A 19,784-nucleotide genomic window follows, 5' to 3' on the forward strand; every position below is an offset into this window, starting at 1 on the left:
ATCCCATAAAGAAAAAAAATCAGCTGGTTTATTTGGAGCCAATTTAAGTACTAAAACAATTTTTCTAAAAAAGGGAAACCAATTAGTTCTCCATTAAAAATACCTTTCTTATTTTCTATTTTGTATGTTTACTATTAAAGCAAAAATAATAATCAATAACTGAAGCCCTATCGTCACATGTAAATGTTATAATTTGGCCTCAGTTTCATTAAAGCTCAAGATCACTTCTTCACATGGAGCACTACTCAGCCTGTTAAAACAGTTGCATCATGCCTTTAGTGGCTCTTGAGGGAGATTTCCAAAGTCTTAAAACCCCCGATGATGCCATCAGGGGTTATCTCAGCTTGGGCTGTAGACTTTTGCTTTTCTTGAGACTCTTTTCTTGACAATTTTTTATCAGAGTTAAGTCTGTTATAAACTGGGGGTGTGGGGTTTGAAATACATGGGTATTTAGCATTTAGGCAGAGAGGGTCTAACAAAAGATATTACGTTGCATTGGGGAAGGGGTCGGAACTGGGTTGTTTTTAGTGCTTGACCTATGCTGTGGACTAAAAGACATCTTGACCTCTGCTACATCTTTTTTAACCTTTTTTTAAAAATTGGTGTCAGGCTTCTCAAATGAATGTTCGTAAAATACTGAATTGGTGGCGTGCCCTTTTAAGTCTCATTATACAACATTCATTTAGTGAGTCATTTTTAACATAGATGAGCATTTTCAGGTAGGTGAGATGGGTCAGGGAGTACCAGGCATCTCTGTCTATCACTTTAATCAGCATGCTCTCCTCTGACCTGCTTTGATATTGTTTTGCATCAACACAAGTTTGCCCTCTGGCATTCAGAATGATCTTCTTTGAAGCTGCAGGTTTATTTCCTTTTGTTCTACCGGTGTCCTCTGTAGATGTCGCCATAGCAACCCAACAGAAATGAGACGAAGGTGTAATTTATGAAGTAATAATGTTTTTTTGCAAAATGTAAAAACTGTGGTGATTTTCCTTTGCAACACATGATTAAATTGGCTCACATGTCTTCCAAAAATAATTTAGTCAAGTCTAGTGGGGTTGAAGGGATTTGTCTGTATCAGTGACAGAATAACAATTCACACCTAGCTCAGCCACACGCTCTCTTCAAAGGCTTTACCGAAGATTGTTAGAATTACGGCGAGACAGAATTAGAAAGCAGAGCAGGGATTCTGTGTCAAGAGGTAGGGAGGGCAAAGTTTGCAACATGCCAGACAGAGAGCCAAAAAAATATCAGGAGAAAATGCGTCTATTATCACTCTTTCTAGTGTTGATGCATCCCACCTTATTGTGATCAGCTTTACTGTTTAGAAATAGTCAGTGATCAGAAAGTCATGTCCAGCTTTAGGCAATGCTGCTTGCTTTACAGTGTACAAACTGTACAATAAGACCATGCTCGAAAGAGGTACAATAAAAGCAGGTTGTGGGGATTTCAGGTAACATTGGTTCAATAACAATCACGTTCTCTAGACTGCACGTTGTCATCACATCATTGTGGGGCCAATAGTGGTTGTGTCTGTGAGGTCAAAGTTCAAATGTTCACATGCTTTAATGTTTCCTTTTACTTTTTGTGCTGGACAGGCATTTTGATTTCATTCACTGTAGGGCTCTGTTGTCTTGGCTTGGAAGAAGTTGACAAGACAAGAGCCAACTAGTGCCAATTGTGAGGGAAACACCACAAAAAAATGAGGCGACAGACGCTCACTGACAGCCCAGTCTACTGTGATTGGTCTGTGTCTTATTCCTGCACCAATAAAAACTTCTAAATCAAAATCTGTCAAATTGGACATATTTCAGCAGGAATACGATCTGAAATCGTGAGGATATTAACAAATTGAGCAACAAGGATTACAAATTTCACTGAAATTAGCATGTATTTACGTGTAGCCATGTAGACTACGTAACTGAAAGACTAAAGATTGCTTGACATACTCTGACCTCATTATTTGAAAGTTTAGCCACATTTAGTATGAACACGCAACTTTGTAAAATAACAAAAAGCATAAGAGGTCCCCAGTAAGAGTACATAAAGAGTTGACCATGATATAAAAGCCGCGTTTCAGTGCCATAACTTGTTTGAACAGGTCTGACACAGAGAATTTCTGTTCCCTCCATACACCCTGAAACCACACTATTGTTTCTCCTCAAAGCTTGAAATGTTTGAAGTACTTGAGATTTCTCAAGGGCAACAGAGAAGGGCACCTTTAAAAGTCCTCTTTTTGTACCATGTGAAAGAAAAAAGAGAGGAGACTTAAAGCCTTCATCTCAAAGTGAATAGAGTGAAATAGACAATCAAGGTGTTCTGAAATGTAATTACTGGAAGTAAAAGCCCAGGGCTTATTGTGAGACCGAACCTACAAGAACAGGATCCAACACCTCCCAGTGCTGTGCCATCACCTATTTGCTCTGGTTAGCCTTTTCTTGTAACCGTGAAAGCATATTTATATAACCTTCTGAAAATGGCCATTCCTTCGTTTTTTTACACTCTGAGAACTTTTCTTCCCCATATGCCAACGCTAACTATATTAGGGCAGGTTGATAGTGCACTGTAAATCTGAAGTTGATTTTACTGAAAAAATCAAGCAAACCTTGAAAAATGTAACTAAATATATCTAGTAATCTTAGTTCATTTTAACTTAATATCTAATTAAGTTTACTTAAAATCTAGTTATATTTACCTAATTTTGTGAAGTTGTTGCGACTTTACAGGTTTAATGAAATCAGTCTTTCTAAGTTTTAGCAACTTCAGTTAGCCAAGTTTACTGAACAATGTGTCTGTATTCTGCTGATGGATACTGGTGAGTCATAAATGTATATTCTTAAACATGTTAACAAAACAAAACTCACAGATCTCCAAACTTCGTCACTGGCAAAATCCTCTTTGTGATGATCAAGTTAAGTCAGACTACCTTGATTTGCTGAAGCTGGTAACACTCAGAAAGAACAAGGTTATTTTACTTGTCATTTTTAAGTAGCCACAACATCTCAAAATGAAGTAAATACAGCTAAATTTTAAGTAAACTTAGCACATAGATGTAAAGTAAACATACATTAAGTTTTATGGTTATAGTTAATCTACTTTTCCAAGGATACTGGTTTCCAAGATTTTTTAAGGGTCAACTTGTCAGATTTTACAGTGTGGTCACGGAAAGAAAATTAGTATCTAATGGGTAAATCCAATCTGATAAACATCCTGATATCATAAGCCTATCTTTCAGAGGGAAATATACTGTATCTGTGCTTACAGAAAATCTGATTTTCATTCTCTCCACTAGAGGCCTCTTTCTCAGCAGTTTTGCTTGTGCATGTTATCTTAAAAAGCAAAAAATCAAAATACTGTCTGTCAAGTGTCAATGTGTGTAACTGCAGGCAATCGGCCTGTTCTTTTGAAGTACTAATTTGTGCCAGAGTTGTGTCCGTGGAAAAGAATAGTACCCCACTGCGATGCTGCACTCCTGTTCCCTGACCACTTAATTTGGTATTTAAGGCACTTTGAAAAAGCTGGCCCATAGCTAATTTTTTAAAAGAAACAAATCAATTCTTTGGTAATTATTATATGAAACGCTTATTTGCCTATAAAGCTAGGTGTTTACATGTTCCAATTTATTTCATATTGGAAACAGCACTAAAACAGTTAAGGCTCAAGGGGTGAGTTTTCCCTTTGTCTCGTGTGTCTTTAGTAAACAACTTCTGTCGGTTTTGTCTTTCCACCTCCCGCTTGATGTCATCCTGGTTGTTTGTGGCAGACTGAGGAATCTGGCTTCCCGGGGAGCCAGGCAGGCGTGGGGCCTGTGTACGAAGGCCCACCATGCTGTCATGTCTCTTTCATCGCCAGCCAGGCTTGGCCAATAAGGAGATAAGGAGACAATGACTGGGAGAGCATGCAGTGGCAAGGTGTAACCGCGGCCCCTGGGTCTCCTCCCTGCCGAGCACTTCAAATCCTCATTAGGATTTTCAGCAAAGGAAGGAGGGATTTTTCTGGATTAGAGCTTTGTCACCGGTGGCTCCAGGTTTGTGTTTGTCATGCAAGAGCATGGCGGAGCTCTTGACATCTTGCCACCCTCCTCCCTCCCACCCAAACACAGTCTCTCCCTTCACCTGGCTACTGAGGCAGTTAAAAGATGTTCCACTAACCCAGAATGCATGAAACTCATATTTATTAACTCGCTGCCCTTGCCAAAGGTTTTTAACGCCATTCTAGTGGCCTGTGTTAGGTGTCTGTGGGTTTCAGCTGCTGCATCAGCGTTCTTCTTAATGGTTATTTATGCAGAGATAACCTTGGAAAGCATCATTAGTTTGTTGTGTGCTGTCGCTGTCCATAACTCATGCTGGGATCCCGGCCATGACACCGATGCGGCAGTTCAGACAGGAGACACGGCGCCTTGTTTCAACTCCAGTCGCCCTCCTCCGTGTGTTAGTTATAGCAGGGACACTGTAAATAGTATTTTATGAGGCTATTTATCCCTTAACTTCTTTCTTATTTCAAGGTTCCTGAGCTGTTTGTTTTTTTCTCTTGCGAGGATGTGGCTATTTGTTTAATTAAGTCATGAGTCTTCTCACACAAAAACAACAGGACTGTGTTGCTCGACATGATGCTCAACCTCTAACATGGTCCTTAATTGGGTTTCAGACTTGTCTGGGAGAGTGTTTCAGCGTGACAGAGCCTCAGACTTAGTGTGAAACCTACCTTCTCCCATCATTCTCGGTGCTGATCTTTGTGGATAATGGGCATTCACACGGGTCTCACGAGGCCCTCGCTGGGTGGGATCTCAGGCACCCCAGATTAGTCATCTACCCACATGTCCCTGTCTGTCTTGTGTTTTACCGTCATGCTTTGTCTCACTTTGTTCTTGCTCAGGTAGAAACATGTGGGCCCCTAACAAGTATATCCCAAACAATCTACAAAATATGTTCTGATAACCCATGGAGTCTCCTCTCTGAATCCGGGAACAAAAAAAAAAAAAAAGACTTATCAGTCTCCAGTGCAGTGGTCTATAACCAAAGACCTATTATTCATGGAACATTTATTGTGTTGTGCTTTTGTTGGTTGTCTCTGATCGGGCCATGGCAGATGGGACTAGCAGTATGTGGGCATCTTTGTATAAGCAGGCTTCAATTTGTCAGAGATATGCCTCCAATTTTAAAGTTTCTGTTTGTTCCTGCGTTCTATATTTGTTACTTGTTGTGGTAGAAAGAAAAAGTGCCTTTAACTCGCTGCAGTATCAGATTTTAAAGGTTTGGTATATGTAGCACAAAAGGCATGAGAAAAACACTCGTGTGATAACAGAAATAGCACAGGCTCTTTGGTTCTGTAATATTTTTATGTTGCTAGAGCCTGTGTAGTGGACATCAAGGACTGCAGACAGACCTCACGCAAGGACTGCTGATGAAGTGCTGTCTGGAAGGGGCAGATGAGGAGAATGTTTTTGATTATCCAGCGTAGATGGTATTTCAAACGGGAACCAGCATGTACACTTGCCGCCAGACAAATGAGCCAGCTCAGCCGGTCAGAGGGCAAATGTAGCTTGGTTTCCTGTTTGCTACTGTAATACTGTGGAATTTTAAGGTGATTAGACTGCAGCATTCAGGTCACACAGAGTGCAGTGCTGCAATATTCACTTCCTCAGCTTTTTCTGTGAATTAGAGACTGATGCAGAGTGTTGGGAACGAACTGTTACCATGCATGCCGCGTCATACTGAGAATTACATGTTTTTATAAATGTGAGCAATTTAGTCCCTCTGCACCGTCCTGATGATGACTGATTTGAGCAACCACAGCAACCAAGGGATGAATGCATTGAAGTGGTCTTGTGAGAACTGCTATTTATGAAACCATTGACTCATGCCTGTGAGTTTTCCATCCCATATCAGCCGAAATACCTATAATGTAAACAACAACAATCTGCAGGTGTTCAAGGGGTATGTAATCACGTTTTCATTGTGCGGATGCTGTTGAAAGGCATGTTCACTGAAGCACAGGAAAGTGTGGTTATGGCTTGGATGTCGTGCAATGAAAACTGATTGCAGAGCTAGTAATGACAGATTCTGTTAAGAGAACATAATATATCCAAAGGCTTAAGATTTCACAGATTTTACAGTTCATGCTCAAGAGTCAGATGCAAGATATCCCTGCTTGCCCTTAGTGGAATCCTCTTTGTCCTCTTGCTTTCAGTCCTGATTTAGAGCAGCTATAAATCCTGAAGAGGCTCCTGTAAACGAGGGGTGGTGAAACTACGCCCATAAATATAAAGGATTTAGAACCAGTGCCTTTTGAAGGAACTCTAAGTGCCCATTTATGAAGCTTGTTAACTTCCAGAGTTTCACTGGTACATTCAGTATTTTCCTCTTTTTGTTCAAACTTCTTATAGCCTTTTCATTGTGGTGAAGATTGTCCAAAAGTAACCAAAGCCAGGCTGCTAAAATATGCAGTGTGACAATAATAGCATTGTGTTAGCTCTTTGCCCCATTTACTCATTTGAAGTCATGAAGTGCGGGCTCTCTCGCTGTCAAACATCCGCTCGGGCCATTTGTGCTCTTGTTAGATCGCTGCAACTTGACCGTGTGTGACTCGGCTTTTGACCTTCTGAGTCATAATGACCCCCGAGTGTGTCCATATGTCAAGGGCTTGGGCCCCTGCTCCTAAGTAAATGACGGGCTGAAGAAAATAGTCATCAAAGACAGATTACCCCTCTGAAGATGTCACAAATCAATATCAAATTATATAAGTCATTTTAAATCAGCTCCTGTTAGTATATAGGGGCGTTATAATAGTGACTCAGCTCAGCTGGACCATTGCCTCTTACTTAATAGTTGCTCTTGTACCCTAATTTCCATCACACACACACACACACACACACACACACACACACACACACACACACACACACACACAAGTCCCCAAATTATTTTTAAATAGCCAGCAAGCAATAATTAAGGCCGATAAGCATGAGAGACATCTGATAAATCCTTAAATGAGAACTTCAAAGTGCCCCTGCTGTGACATGTGAGGGCTGGAAACAGATGGAGGAGTGAAGCAGGCTTAGTCTGTGGACTTGATTCAAATGAGGTTAATCCAAATCTGAAAGTTTCTAATAAAAATTGTTGGGGGGAACCTTCTTTTGAATGGTATAACAATCAGCTCACTGGAAGGAAAAAGTACATATGAGATGGAAGGTCATCAAGATAATAATAAGCGTCTGGATTATAATGAATAGCAGCCAATAAATCCTTGATGAATTGAAACAAGAGTAAAATTCAATTTTTGCTTGGCCAGCTTCCTCCTCAAGTATTAAGAGATGGAATCCTTGAACCACAGGAAATCTAAAGATAATAGTCTCTTGATTAAAAACAAAGGAATCCCTTTATCAAAATAAATAAACCAATACTATTGTTTCCTTTGTGTCAGAGGAGAAGTAGGTGTGCAGCATATGTGCTCAACCTTGAGTGAGTCCAGTGAGGAGACAAAAGCCTCGGAGGCTGGTGTATCTGAGTAAAATAGCATTGTGTCACATAACAATCCACCTAGCCCAGAAGCCGGCAAGTCTGCAGTCTAGTCTGAATAAGAACTGCATAAAGAATTCAGTTGGAGCAGCAGTCGTGTCATCAGGGCATGACTACCCGGTTGGTCAGGGAATTTAAATGCCAGGTGGGGGTCAGTTGAAGCAGTGGCTGAATAATGTGGCACAAATGCATACACATGAGAGCCGAGTCCTGGGAAGAGGAACCACTGCTGTGGTCTGCTTGAGGAAGTGCACTTTGGGAATGCAAACCAAGCAGATGGACCCTTCTCATTTGTGTGTACAGCCACTGGTGACCCATTGGGAAATGCTTCCTTATTGAATCGAGGAGCATCAAACGCTTCATTGGAGCAAAGAAAGTCTACCCAATGTATCTGAGTCCATTTCTTTTTCATCATTTGTAATGGAAACTGTGGATATAATATAGACCAAAGGAAGAGCTGCAAACACATGGCAAATCCAGTGTGAAAGGTCTTTGGCAAAAAAAAAAAAAAAAATCAGACACACATGCTTTCGTTTTGAAACTCTGGATCATTTGATATCTTCTTCTATCTGAGATTTTGTCACTGATAAGCTGAGTAATGAGGTCCAAAGAGCTGGCTGCCAGTAAAAGGCGTCGTGACTCTTAGCAGGACTGCACTATATCAGTTCTCCTCAGCAGTGAGTCATAGAAGCAGTCCACTACTAATCAAAGAAAACACATCTAAAGAGCACTCAGCTCACTTTCAATCTGCTCAATATCAAATCTAAGGTTAATTTCTGTATTATTTCTTAATTTACAATCTGTTTTTTTTTTTTTAGAATTGAACTAGGGTGATATGATGAAACCATTGACTGTATAAATAATGGACGTAGCTACCTGCTGTTTTGAAGCCTTGAGTTGAGCATTTCAGCCATTGTCATCTTGGTTTTTTTTTTTGGAGCCAAAAGTAAAACATATTTGAACAAGAGGGTGGAGCTGTGGAGGAGAGAGGGATGGATCTGACTCACAGACTGTTTCGACACCTTGCAGCCTGTTACTCAAAGTGGCCCCGCCCTTAGATATGCATAACTCTGTCTGTGTCTGTGTGTTATAAAAAAAAAAAATTAAATCTTCCCCCGTACAGTTATCAAAAAATTAGCAAGAGAGACTAAAACTGTTTTTTATCAGGCTGTAAACATGTTTATTTCTCCTGTAAAATTGCACATTTTAACATGCTGGTCTATGGGGATTTACTCTGTTGTGGAGCAAACATTAAGTGGCTTTTCAATGATCTGCAATTTTTGGCAAATCGGCACAGGCTTTATTTTTCGCTTGAAGAAAACCAAATACTACGGTATTTTCGACCGAATACTTTGCAGTAATATTGTAGGGTTGACTTTTGATGCTTTCACAAAATATTTGCACAATGCAATTCGATCATAATCATCAGTAATGTGTATATATTAACTAATTGGGTAAAAATAAATAACAATAGAAAAGCAAGAACAGTCTGGTAAGTTCAGAAAAATACATTACTTTACTGTAATGCAGCCTTTAAAATTAGGAAAACACAACACTTGCGATATTACAATATCCTAAATCTGAGAGATATCTAGAGTCTGTCCCAGCCCTAAATTAAACCAAATGTACCTCAACATGGTCTTAATAAAACGGGCATTAAAACAACAGCCTTGACTTCTCCTTGAAAACCTTAAAATGTATTGTAATTTGAAGCTCAAATCTACCAGTGGCCATTTGTTAAGAACTATGGGACAAAATTTACTGTTTGATGGTCATCGCAGCCATTTCATTACCAGAAGATGTCCTTGCTTTTTTGTGTGACCTAAAAAGCATCACCCCCCCTTCAGTCTCACACAAATACACACACACACACACACACACCGCCTGGCCCCAGGGCTATCCGATATTAGACAGTGAGATGACATTGTGTGCTTGTGCGAGTGCAGTCAGCCGACATGTGCAGATGATGTGAAGTCAATAATGCATTATGAAAAAAGGGGATTTATGACCTTGATGAGCCCCATAGAGCTTAATTAGGCCTTAAGGTTGATTTACATACAAGTGTACATGGAATTTGATGAGGCTGTGTTTTCCTGCTGGTGCAGTGCGTTTTCATTTTGTCTGGCGGCAACACTTGATGCCTGGTATTTGTTCAAATTCTTCCGGATTAGAGAGAAAAAACATAAACCTTTCTTGGCTATACCAGACTTTGATGGTGTCCATGTTTTTTTGTGAACACAGTAAAATCATCAAGCACTAAGCTACAGGATCATATTTCCTTCCCGTGCAGTGATGGCATTTCCTGTACAGGCTTACAACTGCTGGTTTAGGCTGAGGAGTTAATGTTGAAAAAAAGTCTGTGACAGGGTAAATTTCTGCTTAAAGAAGCCCACTTTAACAGCAAAAGGAGGGAAAAAATCTGAGTCTTTTTTCATGGCGTCTATTCAGAGAGAAATGACAAGATCTTTTTCAGAGTCATGTACCTATATCAAAGATGCTCCTGATAGCCCCCCTGCTGTTGCTATGGAAGTAGCGGAGATGTAAATGAACTGGAGTGAATTGGATGGTGGAGAATACAAATGAGGTTGGAATGCTCATTCCCCTGCTGCTCTTTGCCTCTTCTTCTTCTCCCAATATCTCTCTCTGTTCCTGTCTGCCTCTCTCTGTGCAAGTCAGTTTCAAAGACCTGACATTACCCTGCGTTCCACATATTTTGACAATACACAATGTGATATGGGACCTTTTTTTCTTATATACTGTATTTCTTTTTTGTTAATGGATTCAGATCAATATTTCTTTTATTTTTTTAGGCAACACCACTATGGCTTTGTGCACATTCCTTTTTTTTTCAGTCTGGCACCGTGCGTCGTGCTAATGGACGGATGAAATAAGAACAGAAAAATCAATGGTTTTTCCCCCTACAGAATAGCTTTGGCTTCTCACTGATCATCTCTGATATAAATATGAGCTAAGATGTCGTGTCAGTGTAATCGGTGCCACATAAGTCATCGCTTCAACATCAGTTGTCAAAGAGTTTAATAATCTACAGATGTTACGGGCTGAATTACAGAGGAGAAAAAACCTCGACATAAGTGACTGTCGCTTGCTGTTAGCCATGCCCAAAAAAATGACATCAGCTTTCAACACACGACACGGAGAAAAAAAAATAGAGACGCAGTCTTGAGTTTAAGTTAATGTTAAGAAATTCAAAAGAATAATATCTGTCAAAGCAGTAGTGTAATTTTTTTTTCAGAATGGCCACACAAAGTCAGCAGTCTACCTCATACCCTGCTGTTTGCAGGATATATGCAATATTTTCTTTCTTCTCCTCCTCTGTGTGGACCTGACTTCTTAAGAATACATGCTGTTGTAAAGGATATCTCTGGATTATAGAATCAGCACTGTGGGAAGAGTCTTGACTTAAAGGTTTCTTTTCCCTCACAGACTTCCTTTGCTTGTACCATAGAGAGACGTGGGGAAGGGGTGGGGTGGCAAAACCTGGAGGACTCAAGCTGCGTTTCCTGTGGCTCCAAGCTAATGCTATAGGCCACACTTTCCTTTCACCCCAAATCCCCCCAGCAAGCGACCTTGTCGGCTCAGGAGTGCAGAATAATGGCGGGGCCAAACGGAGATGCTAGCTCATTTACAAGCAGCTGTTTAGCTCTTGTCAGAACGAGCGAGTAGAATCAAAGGGCTGCGTTAACAGTAGACGACAAGCGTTGGGAGCGTCCCCGTCACTTTTCTCAGTGGCGCTGGACAGAAAAATTATCTGGTTTCACATCAAAATAATCTGGAGACCTCTTTTGTGCTCTGGCCACAATGATGGCAGCGTGAGTGGCTGAATGGGCCTTTTGATCAGCCTCTGCTTTGCTCCTGGACTAACTCTGGAAGCATGTGTAACTCAAGTTACAAAGGGTCATTTTAATATGAAAACCATTTACTGGAGGCAAGATAGTCCTGATGAAAAGCAGAATAGCTCATCTGTCATTGCATTTATGCTGCATAATCAGCGCTAAGCAATGGTGGAATACTTTTATTTAATTGAGAAAGACTCAAGTTTGTTGCCCTCATTAAACATACGGCTGTTTCAGAAGCTGCATTTTAGCTGTGTACACTCTCCATTTATGTCAGTGGCATGTACTGTGTGTCGCTTTGGGTTTGATCATGCTAATGTGTAGATTCATGGGACTTCATAGGAGAGGGTCCCTACATGGCTGATGAAGATCCTAATGACTCCTCGTTTGTGTGAAATAGGAAGACATTTTGTTCATTACCTCTGCTTCAGTGACACTCATATCCTACCAGATGGTCACTTTCCAATTGATTTGGCTCATCTGTGGAGAAAAAAAAAATGAATTAAAACATTACAGCACCAAAGAGACAGCGCATAATGGGTCCACTTTACGTTCGGGAGTTTCTCGCAGTTCTTCCGCTGCAGATTCTGACCAGGCCTAATGTAATGCGAAGGTTACACATGGTGGTAAATGCCAGACTGGGAAGCTTTAAATAGATGTTCCTCATTGCTGTAATAAAGTGTTATAACCCATGGAAATAGAGGTCCTGTGCACCAATCAATGCCAATTACTAGCATGTGATAACAGTGTGTACAATAAGCACATGTCAAGAGGCTGAGCAATCATCTGCTTTAAAGAAACCAAATAGCTGTTTTCTAGCGGACTAAACAAAAATTGGCTCCAATTTGTTGCTTGTAAAATATGCAGTATTTTTCAAGGCTTATCGTGTAATTTCAGTCTGTGGGTGGAAAGAAAGAATAGGGCTTCAACTGCACGCTTTGTTGTCATGCAATGGCACTGATCATTGCTCAGCTCAATGCTGACTACATAGCTGATGAAGAGGAATTGAAAAGCTTTTCTAGTGGTGGTGGTGGTGGTGGCTGTGATTGGTGACCAGAATGCTTGATTAGTGTCAGCATGGCCATGATAAGGATCTGACCAGTGATGTCTCTGCGGCTCCACGTTGCCATGGCCACTAGATTGAGCTTTCCACACAATATTTATTGACTATGCCTTGATCCTTTGCTCCCTGGCATGTAATTAGTGCACATAAAATTTAACTCCTCCTTTCTATAATTATTATTTTTTTGACTGATTGGCATCTCTATTTCCAGCCCTTGTTGTAGCTTTGGATGCACTATCACAGAGTGAACGTAACATCAAAGGTAGTAAAATAACATCTCATATTTCAAGGAGGTGTCTGAAGTGTGTGCTACCTGCGAAGAGCAGGGTGCCGAGTTTCCCTTTGAGTCTGTGTGTATTTGTGTGACAACCTGAAATGAACACAAGTAAAAAATCTTCTCGGTTACAGTCATGTGGTTCTGTTTTTGCGCCCATGCATCAGTGGTTTGCGCTACGTGTGGCGCCATTTCGTTCGCTCAGAACCCTTCTTCTTTTTCTAGAAAGGAACACAATACAGCAACAAGTGCTCTTGTGGCACTCCAATAAACTGTTAAGATCTCTGTAGATGTGATTTTAGAAGATTTCTGAGGATGAGTGCACAGGAAAAATAATTCCTAATATAATCAGTATTTAAACATCCAGCACATATTGATATTCTTGACACGGATTACTCTTACCATATGGAAAGTAAATAATTTTCATATCATGCATTCCCTGAATGATTATGCAAATGACCTCATGAGCAAAATAATGATTACTTTTCTAGCTCATTTGAATAATGAATTTCTTTAGTTAAGTGAGACATTGTGAGGCATTGTGCTGTGTTTATGTTAGATTCACTGTGATCATATTATTCTGTTGTAACTGCAATGCATCGTCGCGTCAAAGAATGATCAATGGTGTTATGCTGTCTTCATAATATCTGTATGAAAACTGAGCAAGAGGGTTTCTTTTATCATTATAATAATAATAATAATAATTATTATTATTATTATTATTATTATTATTATTATTATTATTATTATTATTATTATTATTATCATCAATTTTTTTTTCTGGATCACACCACCACATTGTGAAATTCTAAATTTCAAGAGAAATTATTTTGTGAGAAATCTTCCAACTTAAATAAATTGTGCAAAACATGAAAGAAAACACCCATGCACTGCTGATTTAAGAGTAGACATTAGAGCAGGGACTTGCATCCATTGTGTGCTGGACTATTGGATGTCCCTGTATAGATTTGTCTCTGTCACTCATCTCCCCATGTACCAAAAATACCACCCGACACCAGGGTGAAAAGTAGTTCAGCCTCAGGCCTAATCAATGGAGAGAGGCTTTTGGAGGTTGTTTACGATCATGCTTCTGGTCAATGATGCACAAACCTAGCTGGCGAATAAAGTGCGCTTAGAGGACGGCAATTTGGTTTGATTTCCAGAGATTTGAACACGAAAATGTACCGTTATTACAGGGCCCTGTCATCAGCGTGGCTGAGAAGTTGCTAGTGCGTTTCAGTAGGAGTCTTAGAGCATTCTCAAGCACACATTTATCTCCTCGTTGCTCCGGTCTCTGTTTTCCTACTTAAGTTGAGAGACTGCATGGGTTCTAAATCATAAAACCAGAAGCTGAGATTGTAAAGGCTCTGAGGAGGAATTTAAGTATTATAACAGTGTTCCTGGTACAGGGAGCATCAGTGGGTTTGGCTGTGGATTTGGAGATCAAACTCACAAGTCTTGCACATGGCCAAAGAACCAGCTCACTTCCAGCCACAAAATAGGCCAGTGCAAGGTAAAGTATCCCACGCAGCCATACGTAACTGCTGCCCAACGGCTCCATGTAAAGTGTGTTTGACCTCGAAAGTAAGACAAGTACTCTATTTTATAGAAAGAAATACATTTTTTTTCTGCTGTGGTATCAATCATAAAGGCTTTTGAATTCCACATCATATATATATTTGAAAAGCTTTGCATCATGATAGCTGTTGAGAGAAAAGCAGTGGATAGATCCAATCTGAATTTTCTGCTTTCATGTCATGTTTTAAGTATAGAAATTTAAGCGTGGCATTGACTGATGTTTTACATATGTTCTTATCGTTACTACACACTGCACTGCTGATTTTTGATGGAGCTCTGCTGAAGTGCATTGACACGAACTCAAGATTGGCTGTCAAGTCCTGTTCCTAACACACCGTTTCTTTTTTTTTTTTCCTCCCCCACTTGGGCTTTTTCTCTCAAGCCAACATCTCTGATAAATTGTTTATCACCTTAAGCGTTTCTTTTTGACTCCAGAGAGAAAAGGGGCTGCAAAAATGAAATATGGCTGAAACCTATCATATTTGAAAGCCTTTACTTTTTCATGCCTATTGGTCACATGAGAAAGTTTGCTGTCAGAAAGAGCAAGTAGAGGAAAAAAGATCCTTCCCTGATGATTGTATGCTCCCAAACAAATAAAGTCTTCTGGAGGTTAGATGGGCAAGCTGCGCTCCTCCATACAAATATATCCTTTGTTTACCCTGAGCTCTTTAGTAGGACTTTCACCTGATTGCTGCACAAACGGAGGATCAGGCAATACAAACTGACATTTATCTTCCTTTGTAAAATACCACAGTTGTATTTCTTTGGCGAGGGGCACAATACAGAATGCTAATCTCCTGCCATTATAGCATAGCATTTAATCAGACAAAGATAATTATATTGGTAGTTAATTGATGAAGCATCCAATAGGGTAAAATGAACTCGGCCTTTCCAGGCCAATTTAGCAGAGCTGAAGTCAGTGGCTTTAAGTAAACCGTTGCCACACAAAGAACATCTCAAAGGATGACTCATGAAAAGAAAAAGGGCTTTGTAATTATAAACAACTGCACATATGGATCGCTCTGACTTGTCCAGGTGCCAAACAAATTAGTGCATGAGAAGTAGTAAAGACACTTTTTTTTTCCTCTTCTTCTTTCTCTTGTGACTGTGAACCAAACCTCATTAGGGAAATAGAGGCTTTGGAGACACTAACAACATAGCCATCATCCGAGTTGCAGGTAACACCATTATTTAAAGGCTCAAAGAGGCGACAGAGTCAGCACCGCACACTGGCTGTAGTTATTATTCAGGGCTGCCAGTGGTTTAGTCAGAGTCCACAGAGGGGCAGCTGGCAATCTTTTTGAGCTCTATGCCACTCTCTAATACTTCGCATATCACAGCCGTAGAAAGCTGCTCTGACCAAAAATACCCCATATTTGGGTTGCTATAGTTTATGCATGTAGTTCACTTTTAGTTTAAGTATGGCTTTTGGCACTGTTCACATTTGCAGAGCAGAAAGCCACAATATTGATTTCTTTTCTATTTTCCTACCCCCACACCCTCCCTGACAGATACACACACGCGGAACTTTTCTTTTTTTTTTCCCAGCCTCTCAATAGCCCGCCCTTCGATTGTCAGCGCTGCAAAGTGGATTAAATTACACTCATGTTGTACAGATGCTTGTTGTACTTTTTAACTTTGGATAGAAAAATGAGCTCTGCAAGTAAACCACAAGTCTATAGTGATGGACTGTTTGATGGTAGCATGTTCCCAACTGAAATGAAACACATTTAAGCAGTATGACAAAGAGGAAAAGTTGGTGGCAGACAAACTAAAAAGCAATTTAAAATGAATTTCTGTGTATATTTTTTTACCATCGTACCAGCTGTTGGGTTTGGTGTTAGTGCTGTATCTGTGCTCTTACTATACATAAACAGGCGTAGGAGGTTACAATCCTCCAGACATTTTAGCTGACAAACTAGACTTTAATGACAATTATCGATTTTCTTCAGGACTAGTTAGGCACGGGGATGACATACTAACACCATTAGCCCACTGGTGCGGTTGAGATCTGAAATGTTCACTCAATATACTGATGTATGTTTGTCAGGCTAGAGGTCCAATCCAAGGTTCACTATCCACATATCAGCGTGATTCATCTCTCTAAACAGTTGCTTTTAAATAAAAAGGAATGCACAGAACTGCTGCTCTTGTGTATTTCCAGCACATCTAGCTCTGATATCCTGCCGTCTTTCATGCCGTCTCCCTCTGTGTCAGCCCGACTACACATCTCCCTTCGATTTTCACTGATAGAGCTCTTTCTCTCTCTCTTCTCTCCCTCAGGGTTTAGTCGAGCCGCCCTGCCATTTGGCTTAGTACGGAGAGAGCTGTCTTGTGAGGGTTACCCCATCGATCTGAGGTGTCCAGGAAGTGATGTCATAATGATCGAAAGTGCCAACTATGGCCGAACAGATGACAAGATCTGTGACGCCGACCCTTTCCAGATGGAGAATATCAACTGCTATCTTCCAGATGCCTACAAGATCATGTCACAAAGGTAAAACTGCCAACATCTACTGAAAAGAAAAGTATTACAAATGAGGTATCTGCCAAAGTTACAGGACTCTTAGAAAATAATTGACAGGGCTCAACAGTAATGGTTGCCTAGCTGCCCTGAGCAGCCAGATATGGACTGCTGTCAACCATTTAATTTTGTCTGGTTGCCCCTGTTGGCATCCATTTTTCCCGTGCTCAAAAACTCCTCTGCATCTCTTACCTTTGGAGTAAAATCTTCCGCCAAGGAGAATAGCACATCTGTCGTCGGATTGATTTACTCCATCGAATATAGCAAAACTGAATGTAAGCGTGGAGAAAAAAAAAACAGAAAAAAGGCAACAGTAGCCTGTCAGCATCAATAACCTGCAAGATATTAATGTGAGCAACTAGTGAGACAACTGAAGCAGAGCGAAAGAGAATTAAGAAACTTCACCAGAACTTGGGAGGTGAGGTAGGGCTGGAAAAAAGGGAAGAGCAGATTAAAAAAAAAAAAAAAGAGTGTGAGAGTGCAAAGCAATAAACACAGAACACACACCCTAAACCTTTTTCAGAAATATCAACACTACAAATTAACCTTTCGATAACATTACCAAAAACAAAGAGCTATTTTAAGTCACTCCTGATTTGACATGACTGACAAACTGCAGATCTGATCTGGCTTGCAGGAGGTAATTATTCTGTCTATTGTAATTTAGTCTGTTGAATACATTACCTTGCAAATGTGCATTCTAAATTGAGTATACTAACATTAGTCTATCACTGTTAGCTTTGGTTTGTTTTATTAGTGAAGCTGAGCCGCTTGCTCTCAGCCAAATCCGTTTAATGTGTACCTGTGTGTGTGTGTGTGTGTGTGTGTGTGTGTGTGTGTGTGTGTGTGTGTGTGTGTGTGTGTGTGTGTGTGTGTGTGTGTGTGTGTGTGTGTGTGAAGAGAGGAAAACAAGTCTGCATTACATAAAATATATCAAAATATATCTAGCTACATTTTGATAATAAATAAATATGTTGTCATTCCAATCAGAAAATATTATTATCCAGCAACTCAACTTTGGCCACCAAAAACTGATGGCTGTTTGCCAGCAGCATAAACATACCCTCTGACTCTTGATATAAAAAGTTCTTTAGCTTTTTTTAGTGGATAAAACATTGAGGAAAACATTTTAGACATTGCCTTGTTTACTGCAAAAAATGTAGAAAGCATTTTTTTTAGTAATCTTAAATATTTGGATTCTAAATGCATAATCATTATTTACCTGCAGCGGATAGTTCAGTGCAAAATGTGCTTAACTTGGAGAATTCAAAGTTCATTCTCTCAAATACTGTCTATAAGTGCAATTCTGGGTGCTTCTACTTTAACTTTTACTCCACTACAATTTAGTAACAAGTATTTTATTTTTTCCTATACAAGAATCATTTAGCAGCTCTAAATCATTTTAGCATTTAGATTTTAATTACCTAACATGTAATCAGTGAGAAATGAAACTACCTAGCAGTGTAAAGAATTGTTTATAAAATGCTTGACAACTTAAGAAACTACAAAATTAAAGTAATGCTTACATAGAAATTAATAAATGCTAATGTGTAATGATATATTTGGGGTTTTCACAGTCATGGAAAACTTTTTTCCAAGTCAAGAAATTTCCAGTATTTTCCATTCTGTGGTAACGTAATTTTTTCTGCAGTTGTCAACATAACATAACTCTATTATTCATTGATGTGTGACAACATTTTTTTTGTCACATTTCATTTTCTCCCTGCATTCCTTTCTTTCATGTATGACAGCTATTTGAAATTATGTTTGAAAAGAGTTTAAATCTGCCAGGCAAGCTCTGCAAGAAAAAAAAAGGGGGTTCCCTGAAAAATCATGGAAAAGTTTTGAAATTTAGTCCATAAAATTTGTGGGAACGCTGCGTAAAGGAAGAATAAAAAAGGAAATTTGCAGGTGACTACATTTAAATTTGATACTTAGATTACTTAATATTGTAGTAAAATGTCAGTTGCACACTTTTACTTGTAATGGAGTATTTAATAATGTTGCATTACTGTTTTTATTTTAGCAAATGATCTGAATTCTTTCTCCATCGCTGGCATTTTCTTCAATTTTAAGATACTGTTTTTTTGTGTTTTCCCTTTGGTAATTCCTGTTGGTCAGATTAAGGGCGGGTTTTTGGCAGTCCCGATTTACAGACTGATCACTGACCAGAGAGATGTCCCACATTTTAAAACCACTGTCTCTGTAGCTATCACTCATGCTCAAAGAAGGATGATTTATTGTGGAAAACAAACCCACGGAGGTGCATGGACTTGCACACACACACTCAACTCACTGGGGTTCCACGGGTAACACCGTATAGATGAGACCTTATACATGAGACCAGTTGTCACATAGGGATGCCATCTGAGCCAAAGTGCACGGGATGGAATGACATATGAGTGCCACAGAGAGAGCAATTGGACGGTATGAGGCCGTCAGCAACTCTAGCAAGCCACCTTGGGAAATAAAAAAATAATGAAATAAAACAGTGGAGCCCTTGTATTCAGGGGGTTTATTGTCAAGCCCTATTTGATGAAGTCAGATAGCTGACTCACATTGTCTGTCTTGAAAGGCTGCAGCACGCCCGCTCCCCGCTTGTGGCCCTGTGTTGCACTGCCCTCGGCCTTGCGCGTACAAAAACAGTCCACTGAAGCACAAATTCCGACCCAGCAGGAGCCACCTGACAACAAACCCCAAACAGTCTCGCAGAAACGCTCTCAACCAGCGATTACAGACGACTCCGGTTCATTTCTCATATGCATATCCTGAGTGTGCCAGAGGCCGTAGTTCAGATGTTATTTTAAATGTGTTTTTAGCATTTCAATGTCACTGCTGAGCCATTGTACTCAGAGCAAAGAGGGAAATATGAGCGTTCTAAGAAAAAGTCCTGTGATATAAAGGGTGTCTGTCAGACGCGTGGGTTCAAAAATCACACATAAAGAACCTCGCAAGATCTGAGAGCGCAGGGAGA

The 19,784-nt window shown here is 40.0% G+C and overlaps 1 protein-coding gene across 24 annotated transcripts in view; it reads left to right on the forward strand.

Annotated features, from left to right (window-relative positions):
• adgrl2a (adhesion G protein-coupled receptor L2a) overlaps positions 1-19,784 on the forward strand; it is a 107,140-nt gene that overhangs the window by 29,526 nt on the left and 57,830 nt on the right. For all 24 annotated transcript variants that reach the window (XM_088077699.1, XM_088077692.1, XM_088077698.1 and 21 more), the window contains exon 3: positions 16,570-16,783. In XM_088077699.1, the coding sequence (XP_087933825.1) occupies positions 16,570-16,783 (214 nt within the window). The remainder of the gene's footprint in view (positions 1-16,569; positions 16,784-19,784) is intronic.

The sequence above is a fragment of the Plectropomus leopardus genome, chromosome 5 (genome assembly GCF_026936395.1).
Source record: "Plectropomus leopardus strain MGB_pleo_1.0 chromosome 5, ASM2693639v1, whole genome shotgun sequence".
NCBI lineage: Eukaryota > Metazoa > Chordata > Actinopteri > Perciformes > Serranidae > Plectropomus > Plectropomus leopardus.